Source organism: Cryptomeria japonica, chromosome 4 (assembly GCF_030272615.1).
Source record: "Cryptomeria japonica chromosome 4, Sugi_1.0, whole genome shotgun sequence".
In the NCBI taxonomy this organism is placed as follows: Eukaryota; Viridiplantae; Streptophyta; class Pinopsida; order Cupressales; family Cupressaceae; genus Cryptomeria; species Cryptomeria japonica.
The window spans coordinates 13,961,195-13,974,431 of NC_081408.1; the positions used below are offsets into that span (position 1 = coordinate 13,961,195).

Below are 13,237 nucleotides of genomic sequence, written 5' to 3' on the forward strand. Positions count from 1 at the left end.
TAATTAATGTTAGTGATGACCTCATTATATCATTCAATTCAATCATTCTGTATTGGGTGAATAATCTTGTATAGCCTCTAATGGAAATAAATCTTCTTGTCTATTAAGATAAAGGCTAGAGAAAATATGAATAGTTGAAATAATCGATCAAGATTTTAGACTCCACAAAAATCCAGTATATTCATTATAAACCCTAAAAAAATCTTCAATCAGTTAATTTCAGGTTATCGATACTGAATCTTTTTTACAAGTTAAATTTTTTAATGGAGTTTACCAGAAATTAACAATTGAAGTGTCTATCACTCTTGTTATCGATTTTTCTGGATTCAACTGTATAGATATTTTTATGTCTAACGTTTTAGATCAAATTCTGTGTAGATATTTGTATGCCCATGTTTTGGATTAAATTCTCGATACATATTTTTATGCTTAACATTTGAAATCAAACTCTATAATCCATCATCAGAAAATGAAAACATTAGAAAAGCCAATCAATATTAATGCATAGCCTGCTGTATTAATAAGATTTATAAAAAGAGATTCATTCACTGAAATAATATGGCAATACAATGATCATATTGTCTTACTGGTTGATCACTAGGTTAAGAGCCATAAGAAATAAAGAAAGAACAAACAACTCCAGGAACATCTGAATTTTAATTTTGTCATTTTTTTCAAGGGTCATTTAAAATGTTCAGTAATACAATCCTTCTCTTCCTATGGGGCAGATTTCTGCCTGCATAAGGAATGATGGATATATCCATGTTGTACTGATATCAAAGCACTCTATCTCATGTTCAGGAGGACTAGACCACAATGATATCAGTACAGAAAGGACTTGTTAAAAGCAATACATAGCTACTGGTAACTATTATTATTATTATCATGAAGAGGAATTGGAAACTAATTTGTAGTGCAGTGAACTACAAAGTTATAACATGAAATGAAATGTATCAGAAGAAGAAGAAGAAGATGGTATCAATGTATACCAAACATATGATGTATTTGTTCATCTATCTATAGGTACCTCCCAGAGAAGGTGACCAGTAATCTGCACCATTGTCATTAGCCACATGCAACGTGCAAGATATAGGAACAAGGCACAATCCCCGACTCCTCAAATCCTGCCTTGCTTCATTGCTGTCCTTCTGCTCAGAAGATCCCCAGCCTTTCTGATCCTGCCCATAAAAAAAGTAAGGGCATGAATATAGACTTAACCTAATATAATACTTTCATTCCACTATAGATTTCTCCCATACCCACAAATGAATATAATACATATGACTATTGATTCTTGCTAGATATTACAGAATTTTATACCCCTTGTGCTGTGCTGCTACATCCAGTCTTCATGTATGGCATACTCAGAGCCTGCAGTGACAAAGACAAAGAAGAAATGTATTAGAAACTCTTCTGACACTGAGATTGTTCTGATTATTCTTCATGCTCTTTGGGAAGAAAAACATATTTTAATACCCGGACTTGCTCTTGAAGAAATTTAATATAGCCAATGGCTTCCAGTAGCACAGATGCAGTGTCAGTCTGCAATATACCCATCACAGTATTCAATAACCAAAAAAAAAAAAAAACTGGTGGTTTTTCAAAGACTGCAACCTGACTGAAATGTTTTTTTATATTTCTTCAAGGGACCCATTTGGGTCATAGCTATAATTAGCAATGTATTGGGTCATAATAGGAATACCTTTCCAAAGGGAGATACTAGCTGTTGTAAAGCTGTGATTCTATCTCCCAGTTTTTCCTTTCGGACCTACAATCAGAAAAAAGAAAATAATTAGAGTACATAATAATATTTTCAACTGTCTGTCAAAGTTCCTTTTGCCAAAGGATGAATATGGTGAGGGGCTAATTATTGATTGTGGAGTTAAGTAAAATATTTTGATGGAAAACATCATTAGAAAAATTGCAAGAACAGACAGAAGAAACATGAATTTTCTCGTGTTCATTTGTAGGTTAAGAAGAATTTTCGTATTTGCTAACCTTGAATGTGGTAAGTGAGGAATTAGCCTCTAGACGAGGCCTTTTGAAAACTGCATCTGATGTGCTTTCATGGCTTGCACTGCTGCTTCTCTTCTGCTCAGGGCTTGAATCTGAAGTACCATGGAGAGACTAAACCAAAAAAAAAAACACAAAAATAAAAAATTATGCATATATATAAATACCATTCAAGAAAATACTCAAGAAAATTATTCCCTGAGAGTTCAAGAGGCTGTAAAATGAATGAGGAATCATGGCAGGCTCACCATGGCTCTACTCTGATGGCTGTTTTGAAGTTTCGGTTTTCCTTCCAAGTAACCAGAGTGTGGTCTGTGAAGCCTGATTTCTGTTGGCTTGGAGTTGAGAAAATCCATTACAGGCATGCTCAAGCAGTTGTTGCTACCAAAAGTGAGAAGACCAGAAGAAAGCTTTGACGACATAGGAGGAAGAAATGCATGGGCTGCATGGATATTATAGTCATGATGCATAGGCCCAAGATGGTGGGATTTGAAGATTGTCTTGTTCCCATGAGAATCCAGCATGTTGGGTAGTCCTGATTCATTGATTTTGTAAGAGTCTGATGGCCCAAATCCTTGTAAGAATGTGGTAGAAGAATTGGAAGTGCTGTAACTGGGCATGGAAATGTATTCTTCCTTAACATTACTAGGTTGATACGGAGGCAAAATTGACATGTCTATCCCAGGGTGTGTGTATGAGCTTGGAGACATTGACCAACTTCCCATATCTGATATAGTACAGCTGTTATGCAGCCTGTCATCAAGAAGTTGTAAGTTGTAATTAGGGAGAGCTGGGATGTGCTGCTTTCCTGCTATGTTGTTAGATAAATTCAGACTATCATCTGGTTGAAAATTAGAACTTAGTTGGCTCCTCATCTCCCAAGGACCATGACCAGACATTTCTTCTATTTTCTTGAGATGATTTTGATCACACTCCTGATTCAATAGCTGCTGCTCATCCTGCCTCAAGGGCCTTGAATTACACAGTACTTCATTCATATGTGGAGCAAAGTTGTTCTGCATATTTTGATCATTGCCTGCACCATCCCTGCATGAAAACTTACCATGATCAGAATCAGACATGTTCTAAAGTCTACCACAAATCCCTAATCTTCTTCTTCTTCCAAATAAAAAATAGAACCCTCACAAAAGAAGGAAAGAAATTGTATTACTATACTAGTCCTAACCAGAATCTTATTCAGAAGACAAAGGCTAACAAGCTAGCTTCTAGGGCCTAGAACTGTAATTTCTTTTACACTTTCTAAAGGCCTTCCATGCTTTCCTGCAAGACCCACTAGAGGACCATAAAGTGAAGATGCCAAAATCATGTATGAGCTCTGAATCAAGATATATTAGCCCAATAACACCTCTTTTTCTAGGTCAAGACTCTTACATGAGAAAATCTTGGCTCCAGACCTGGCTATCTGGGACTCCACCAAAAGAACCCATCTGTACACTAGAATCTAGCAAAGAGCCTGGATGATCTACAAGTTCCTGGTGACCCAAGTTATTAGATTCCATTTTGTATAGAAATCTATCTGTACTATACCAAAGTCTTCCTCTCCTGATTAACTAAATAGCTTACACAACCATTCACTGTAATATTGCCCCTACATACAGACCAGATTCTTCACCTTTATCCTCCTCTTCTCTCTTCCCACAGACCTTAGATCACCCTTTGCTGATCAGGGTCCTTAAATGCTTGACTTTCTTTTATACTTGCCTCCTATGGACCTTAAGACAGGATTAAGGAATGAATGAATGAATGACTTGCTGGGTCTACCTACTTCTAGTCTTTGGATTCTTATATGGGGAAGGGAGGGCTGGATTCGTCATGTTCGATGATTAGATCTATAGACTCGTATTCTCTGTCATCTTACTCTGCTTGATGACAAGTGTATGATGGGGATGATGCTCTCATCTATACTTTGCATACCCATATTAATATAATTTGAAGAATAGTTATAATAGTTACAGTAACTTGTTGATGAGAATCAGTCCTGTCATATTAAACAGTTATCACATTCTCAATGATGATAACTAGTGGCCAACAAGTGAACCCCAGCAGGATATATCGTAGTCCTTTCTACAGTGGAAAGGAATACAGATGGTGATCACTCAAGTCTACAAATACATGTCTATAACAACCCTACTTTGGTCTCAACTTTTTGCAATATAATATTATAAGACTATACCCTTTGTATCTGCCACTCGTGGTCCATGACAATGAAAAAAAAGGTGGTAAGAGAAAGAAAGACAGTTTGACACATTACCTTTATATAATTCTATAGGGGATAGTGCACAGGATGATTAATTTATGTTTTGATTTTCACAATGCTTAGCTATTCAAGGAAATGGCAAGTTAGATTAAGATTGGGATTTGATTTTTATATTTCTTAGCTATGAAGGAAATAGAAAATTAGATGAATATGGAGAGATTCTAATTGTGTTCAATCATAAAAGATTAGATTGAAAAACTTTTTGACAAATTTATTATTCTTACAATCTTTAGGTCTTATAATTTTGATTCTAGATTACAATTTATAAGAAATATGTTTATAAAAGAAATTCATATTTGATTGATTATTTTTTATTTCTAATATCTCATTTCAATAGAAAGAAGTCTATCGACCAAGTACCAACTTCTAAGTTCATATTGTAGATTCTTTTTCTTTTTTAAGGGGAGACTAGAACTTCTAATCCCATGCCTATCATAGGAAGACATGACAAACCTAGTGACACCCATGACCTCGCATCTTTTTTATGGCCTTAATTATTTTGATGTTTATAAATCCTTCACCAATTGTTTATGGAATATACTTTTTATTGTTGTATTTGTTTTATGTTTTATATTTTCCTTGAAATGTATTCCTATTTATCCTCTATATATTATATTCTTTTAATTTCCATAAATCAATTTTGATCTTTTCTAAACATTAATAGATAAATAAAATAAAATTAAATATTGATTTATATAAAATCTAAGTTCACAGTCTAGATTCACAAGAAATGACAAACCTAGCAACACCCATGACCTTTGTCAATCACACATTTTTTACCACCTCAAACGTTATGAATTTTATATTAAACCTTCATCAATTGTTTATGGAATATACTTTTTACTGTTGGAGTTCTCTTATATTTTATCTTTCTTGATATGTATTGTTACTTATCATCTATATATTATATCTTTTTTAAATCTATAAATCAATTTAATTTTTTTCATATTAGTAGATAAATCAGATCAAAATAAAGATGTGTAGGTGTTATGTTGTACTAATAGTCCTATTTTGTAATGCTTTAGAGGAATACTATGATAGTAGGTATAGTTGTTGTCTAGTATTTCCAATCCAAGGTTATCCATTTTTGTGTTATTGGAGATTACACATAATGAATATAGACCCTCTAGCTTAGTTGTGAACATGTTAATATAAGATATAATCCCTTAATTACTATTTAGAGATTAGTAAAATCAAATTAAATATTATTTTATATAAAATCTAATATACAAACTTAATTATAAATGATTATTAAATAATTTTATCTAATTAAAATAACTAATAAATAATTATTTTATTATTATTTAAATCGTATAAATTTAATTTTCAATTAATTTGATAATTACTTAAAAATTTGTGATATAAATTTACACAAATATAAATGATGATTAAATTGAACCATAAACTCTTAACCATTTATTCAATACATATGATATAAAATTAGATCTAATAATTTTATTAATCAATCTTTGCAGTTTGGAAACTATCCTACTAAATTTGCACCTAATAGTTTTATATGAAAGAGGATTAAACATTTTCATAGGAAGAAAATATTCTAGAGTTAAATAAAATAGTAGTTGTCACTAGAATCCATTACTTTATGCTTATCAATTTTGGAGAAGTAAATACGGGTTGAGGATATCAACGAGAAATAATTTCATAGAGAAGCCTATATATTTTAAAGAGATTAATATTAATGTTAGTTTTCTTGATTGAAAATGCTTTTAAGAGTATTATAAATTATAAAAATAAAACTATATGATAGAAATAATAATAAAGTTTCATTGTTAAGATGTTTTGACATATCTATATGTCTAAGCTTCTAATGAAATTGTTAGTATTTTAAATTTGCTATTCTACATCTCCTTCAATTTAGTAAATGATCATCTAATCATATAAGATTGGGTCAAAGTACAAATCTTTGTCCTACTTTTAGCCAACTTATTAACAAAAGTGAATTTAATAATTTCTAACTAAAAATCATTTTTGATCAAACACATGAACTAGCTAGATCTATTCTAGCTAAGTTAGACATGTCCACAACTTTTTTAACTAAAAATGTTAAATAAATGTATATGTATGACTACTTTGAGGCCAATTTACTAAGAAAATAAAATTATTTAAAAAACTTGGTGTTTCAACAACTCCTACTCATGTAAACAATATTTTTTAAATATTAAAATAATCTTTTGTAGATCTATAAGTGTAGTTTTTGTTGGGAAAATGGTGTCTCAACCTTGCAATAATAATGAAAATTATACTAGTGCATTTAGAGTGTTGAAAATTGTGCTTATGCGTTTAGAGTGTTGGATAAGAAATGCTCAAATTTTCCTACTAGTGCATTATATGTGCTGTGAAATTGCTTCTAGAATGCTCAATAGTTGATAAAGCCACATTTTATGTATAACTTATCATTGTAAATATTGACCGTTTATAGTTAGGTCATAGATCTAATGGTGGATATCTTGTGTGCTTTGTTTGACCTAGAAGACAACCCTATATTATAGGGACATCATATTACAACTATCTAGTGTAATGTATTATCAAAATTTGATAGTTGTTAAGTTACCTCTAGATCTCCATTGGTGATACTAGTGAGATAAGCTTGCTTTGCAAGTGTATTGTAATCTGTTATTGATTTTTGAATAATATATTGGATCATTTTGGGCTTTGAGGTTTTCTCCCAAAATGGTTTTCCCCACATGATTTGTGTTGTGGTATGCATGTTATTTATGTGTAACTTGGAAATATACTTCAAAAGTGAACCTACAAGATTGATTAGTTTTCACAAATAACAAGAGAATCCTACAGAATACTCCAAATAGACCAATGACAAAAATAAAGGATTAAAAATTAGAACATTATACCTCCACTTACTGTCCCATTGTGTCCTATCACCATTTGAACTTGGTTGCGGATATTTGCTCTCAGACTGCACTATAGTTGCTTCCAAGATGACAATTTGATGAATGGACTGATAACTAGGTGTTTGATATGGAAGCTAAATGATTGTGCAAAACTATATGAAAATGATTAAGCTAAAATGCCAAAGGCACACTGTAAATTACTAAAATGCTTGATCGCTAAAGACATGTGAATGCAAGATAACTCCTAGATGACTATTAGCTCTAAAAATGCTTAGGAAATGCCTTTTTTATAGATTTTCATGAGCAAAAATCCCATGTGGAAGAGATCAACGGTTGAGATCAAATCATGTAGATTGGATGGCTATGAAAAGATTGATTGGAATGTGAGAGAAAAAGGAGGAAGATGTTCCTCATACACTTGTAAGATGGAGGAAAAGGTGGAAGGAGAAGCCAAGTGTCAGAAGGCTCACCTTGACTGGAGTTGAAGACTTGAGGGAATGTAGGATAGTTGGAGAAGATTTAGGGATATGAGGACAAGTGGAATCAACTCCTTCCAAAGATGTAGGGAGGTTGGAGAGAATATAGATTTGGTTAAGAAATGTGTGTACATACACATTATTTCATTTAGGAGATGAAAGTTGAAGATAAGTGACCAATTAATGTTTACAAATATTAATATTTGTAGCCACATAATTGATGAGTTGGCAAAAGAGGAAGTGGTGTGGAGATGAGATGAGTTGGATTTGGAGATTAAATAATTAAGAAATTATTTAATTGATGAGACTATAGAAGAATTGGATAGGGGATGATTAAATATTAGATATTTAATTGAACTAGTTTAGAAGAAAGGGTTAATGAATTAATTAATAAAATGTTTTAATTTAATTAATTAATAGAAGAATAAGCATCAAAGTGAATTAAATAAATTAATTATTTAATAGAAGAATATACATTAAATATAATAAATATTTATTTAATTATTCATAGCCAGTTTTGAGTGTATACATTTTGCCCCTCTTTGAAATATTGTTGGAACAACATTGTTTCAAAGAAAATCAAGTCTCGATATTGCCCCTGTCGATGATGAAATGTCGATTGTGTGCCCCCTTGGGAGATTGATCGTGAAATGTTGAAAAAAATTTGGGTTGAGCGATGAATCTCGTGATAAAATTATAAAAAGACTTGGTTAAAATACCTTGTAAATAAATTTATTTTGAAAAAAAAAAAAACTTACCACTCTCCTCTTTTTATAAAAATTAATTAGCCTTCCAATAAATCAAAAAGGTAATTATATAATTCACCTTGGGCCTTTTTTTTACTTTATTTGCCATTTGTCTTTTGGAGAAATTTGAGGAGAGTTGACTTGGAGTGTTGAGCTAGCAAGATGGTGGTCCCTTACGAGCAACATCGATTCGGGAGAGTTCGCAGATATTAGAGACCAGTAGTGTACGGACCTCCGATATGTACCCCTATTTTGTCTTGTCGTACAATTTTTCCCGTGATTTTCACATGTTTTAGGTCAATTTTGAATTTTTCTGGTTTTTCAACTTTTTTAGCAGTTTTGTTTAGTTTTTTAGCGCTTTCACCTTTTTTGTTGGCGCTTATGCTTGTTTAGCGCATTCGCTTTATGTTTTCAATCTTTCACACAAAATTTTCTTGCAAATTTTTGTTTAGTGCCTTTACTTAGGGTTATAGCGCATTTGTGTGATTTGTTAGCGCTTTTAATTAGTATAGCTCACAGTTGTTGCAAGTATTCATGTTTTTTTCCTTTTCGGTCACGCATAAACATGTTATTGTTCCTTTACTATGTTTGGTTGCACTTTTGTGCATTTTGGTAGCACATTCACCCTGTTTTGCACTTTTGATAAATGCGGTCGCGCATTCATGTTTTACCTTAAAGCGCATTTGTTGATAGTAGGGCATTTTTTATGTTTTGCATGTCTAAGTCAATTTGGTTGATGATAATTTCAATTCCATGTTGATATAGATAAATGATTTTCAGTTATGATTGATAGATTTGACAACAATGATAAATGGTTTATTGATTGGATAGAATCTCTAAGAGACTAATTTAGTCTCTGATGAAGAGTTGATAGGTTAGGCAACCAATTTTGATCATAGATTGATATCATGATGCTCTGACAGAGAGGATGGATGAATTGTTAGTGATGATTGCCTTAGACAAGTTTGTCTACTTAAACAAGAGAGATTATATGTTCTCCAGTGTCATGAGTGGTTTCTGTCGTTGCGACATTCAGTTCCAGAGTTAGATGTTGTAGTATTGAGACATATTGATGCATGTGGTTTGAGACATATCATGTACATGCTTAATATCAGGGTAAATAGGGGATTATTGACATCTCTTGCAGAGAGGTGCCATAGTGACCACAACTCCTTCCACCTCCCTACTGGTGAGATCAAAATGACCTTGGAGGATGCATATAGGATATTGCGCATTCCAATTGTTGGTGAGCTTGTAAAATATGATCACTATATGATGGGTGGGATAGCAGTGTTGTGAACCATTTTTGGTGATGAGTCTATTGACGGTTTTGAGATCAGATGGGAGGATATGTTGATGTATTATGACACTCTTCCTTCCATTTTGGTCGATCTATTTGGAGGATTTATTTGCCCAAACAGGAGATCACACAGATTGCCAGTTGGTTGGGGCAAGATTTTGTTGAGCATGATGCAACATCAGACTAGAGATGCATGGGGTGTTTGTATGCTTGTGCACTTATACCATGATCTTCACCAGGTTGTATATGATGGTGGTGCAACTAGTTTATCATCAGTTGTCACTCTCCTATAGGTTTGGTGTTGGGAGCATATTGCGATCACATGACCTATTCCTGATAAGGTGTGGGGAGATGAACTGCCATATATTTATCTATATCGTGGCATAATTACCCAACATAAGATGGGTAAGATTGAGTGCTAAAGATGGGTTCTTGATTCCATGGAATCAGTTGTGTGGTGACCATATGTAGATTGCGAGCCATGGATGGATGGTGCTATATCATTACCAATTGTCATGCAGATGAGATACTTGATTGGTCGTACTCTATTTGTTAGTGAGAGGCATCTTATTCAGAGAGTACTTAGACAGTTTGGTAGGCCAGAGGGTGTTGCCTTGTATGCACAGACATACAAGGATATGCAATATTGGGGACCATCTCTTTCCTTTGATGTAGCATATGCAGAGTTCATTACCATGGTGCTTGTTCCTTATGAGCTGAGACAACATATATTGGATGTTGGCACTACTGAGGTGTATGCATGCTACTTAGTAGCTCACCCATTCCCATGGATTATAGATCCTACAGATCCACCACTGAGCTCAAGGGATGAGGATGATGATGATAACGATCCTCAATTGAGGAGGAGGAGACAAAGATGAGAGAGAGAAACTCGAGGATTAGATGGAGATGAGGGGAATGATAGTCAAGGAGGGAGGAGAGGTGGTAGGAAATGTGTTTGGGGTGGACCTTTTGTGCTTAGAGGATGAGGTCTTTCACTAGCTATCAAAGGCAGGGATGCAAGTAGGGTTGGAGGATGAGGTGGACCATTATTACCTGGTCCATGTAGAGGTGGTGGGAGAGTTGGAGGCCGAGGGAGTAGCGGGAGAGAGGGGAGATGTACACCTCTTAATTTTGGGCAGATTGGTCCCGATCCAAGTGTTTTGGGCCACATGTGGTGGATTTGATGAGGAATATTTTTTAGGATGATGTGCCACTGATTAGATGCCGACTTGCTAGGGTATAACAGGTTGATTCCCCAACAAGCAGACACACAATAGGGGAACAGGTGGGTGGGTATGGAGAGGATGAGCTGATGTAGTAGGATGTGTAAGAGGCTTAGGATGGGGATGAGATGGGTCAGTTGAGAGCACAGGTTGCACAACTCACAACTCAGATTTGGGCTCTTGCCCTTGAGAGAGACACTACTAGACATGAGAGAGAGACATTGCTATTGAGTGGTATGGACAGGCAGAGATCATGCTTCAACATATATAATAGGTTGGCTCTAGATCTCTCTCTGTAGATACATTTAGAGAGTTGGTACGTGCTGGGAAGGACATCTCTCACTGGCGTAGATTATATAAGAGTGTAGTTCCTCTCTGTCAAAGAGTAGGCAGTTATGTGTCCATACAATGACCATCCAAACTATAGACTGAGAGTGGTGGATTTATGGAGCCATCTCGCAGGGACCCTGATCCAAGAACAAGACCATCTGGTGGTGCACATTCCTCTCAACAAAGACATATTGATTTTGGTGGTAGTGCCACATAATTTGAGAATTGATTGTATCCTTATTATATCATGAGGCTTTTGTACACTATTGATGATTTTTTTGATATCATTGCATACTTGGATCGTTTATGATTTATGATGATATGCAAATATTTCTATATGATGGTTCTTTGATTTATCATGTAAACTATTGAGATGATGTCTTGATGATTTTATTTATGATGATCTATTTGATGACTACACATGATCTATATGATGTTGTTACCATATGCCATGTACTATATGATGATTATTATATACTTGATTTTCTTTTCTGATGTATGCATTGATGATGATGACATGTTTCTCTGATATGATTTGATTTATGTGATGCTTTGTAATATACATGTGATGCCTATTGATGATGTATATGTATATGATGGTATAGATGATGTGTATAGATGATATAATTCTTATAAATAAAATAGTATGAAAATGATATTTATAAAATGATGAAAATGATACTAAATTCTTATAATGATGATATGATGAAATATTGCAAATGCAAATCAATTTAAATATAAATGAACCTAAATGATTAATAAAATGAACCTAATGGATTAATGCACCTAATGGAATTTACAATGATTGATGATTTAATGAAATGTACCTAATGCAATTAATGCAACTAATGCAATTAATAATGAGATGATCTTTAGAAAATGCAAATGAATGAAAATGATCCTAATATGGTTAAATACAAATGCAAATGTTTTTTTGTTTGTCCGAGTATACTCAATCATTATTTCAATCGTTGATCCTAAATGTTGATGAATGCTTATAATGCAAATGAAAATGCAAAGAGCTAACTAAATGACATTGCCATCTTTTTAGCATTTTTGAAATAGTGCTTAAATTCATCATTGAGCTTTTAAAATGTTGTAAGAAAACGCACGCATCTTGATATAAGTATTCAAGATGAACTGAGTAATTCTTACATGTATTTTGATATAGAAAGTTAATACAAGCATCTAGGTACAATGAGCCAAGATTACCTGAGTACTTCTTGCATAATAGACAAGGATTATCCCCTGCCATATATGACTCGACACATCCTTGATGATTTTTTTTCGATCATGTCCTTAGACAAGTACATATATTACTAAGAGATAAACCACAAACAACCGATAAAGGAAATAATCATGCCCCATCATAGCTCCTCTAGTCTTGGACATCGAGTTTCATAGGGTACACGATTAGCAAAAATCAAGATACAAATATTGAATCATGTATGTCACATATACGTTCTCAAAAGTAAATATAATCATCCTGATCAAATGATTGTTGATATGTATTGGCACTTTCTTGTTGAATCTCCAAATTCTAAGTTTCGTGATTCACTTTGTTGAATATGTCTTGATTTTTTTTAGGCCTTGTTGCCTTACTGCTTGTCACCTATTTTCAAAAATCCAAATTATTTTTGGTTTTCCTAAGTTTTTTGATGTTTTTGTATTTTTCAAGTTTTAAATGTTGCCCCCAACTAAGTTCAATATTTTGCCCCCAACTAAAAACAAACTTTATTACATGATGTACAATGATGACTAAAACCATGGTGGGATATGATGCAGATAATTGTTCAGATAAGCAAGGAAAATGACTATGCTAAGTACGCCCATGTTTTATAAGCTTTGTGAGCTATGAATTTCTGTTGATGGCTTAGGTCAAATGGATTTGAAAGAAACAAGAAAACTTATAGATAGAAGAGCCAACTGTTAGATAGCACCTGTTGCTAGGTTTTCACCATCTAAATTTATTTCAATTTTCCATATATTTGATTTTTTTCA

The 13,237-nt window shown here is 33.5% G+C and overlaps 1 protein-coding gene across 3 annotated transcripts; it reads right to left on the minus strand.

Moving 5' to 3' along the window:
• Positions 1–644: 644 nt before the first annotated feature.
• Positions 645–3,800, minus strand: LOC131065317 (transcription factor bHLH68). Of its 3 annotated transcripts, none has more exons than XM_057999788.2 (7): positions 3,406–3,800; positions 2,262–3,060; positions 1,999–2,127; positions 1,703–1,768; positions 1,477–1,542; positions 1,321–1,371; positions 645–1,172 (listed from the first exon to the last, which is right to left on the minus strand). In XM_057999788.2, the coding sequence occupies exons 1-7, from the start codon at positions 3,531–3,533 to the stop codon at positions 1,014–1,016; spliced, it is 1,398 nt and encodes a 465-aa protein (XP_057855771.1). In that variant the 5' UTR covers positions 3,534–3,800; the 3' UTR covers positions 645–1,013. The 3 variants fall into 3 exon arrangements, with proteins under 3 accessions (XP_057855771.1, XP_057855770.1, XP_057855772.1); XM_057999787.2 differs by having other exon boundaries at positions 645–1,178; positions 3,406–3,799; XM_057999789.2 differs by lacking the exon at positions 3,406–3,800 and adding an exon at positions 3,200–3,384 and having other exon boundaries at positions 645–1,178.
• Positions 3,801–13,237: the final 9,437 nt, after the last annotated feature.

Excerpts from the sequence above, each read along its gene's own strand:
- LOC131065317 (XM_057999787.2), bottom strand. The coding sequence starts at position 3,533 with ATGGAATCTAATAACTTGGGTCACCAGGAACTTGTAGATCATCCAGGC. Across the intron at positions 2,128-2,261 it reads GCCATCAGAGTAGAGCCATG|TCTCTCCATGGTACTTCAGA; the intron begins GTGAGCCTGCCA and ends TTTTTGGTTTAG. Across the intron at positions 1,179-1,320 it reads GTAGCAGCACAGCACAAGGG|GATCAGAAAGGCTGGGGATC; the intron begins GTATAAAATTCT and ends TTTTATGGGCAG.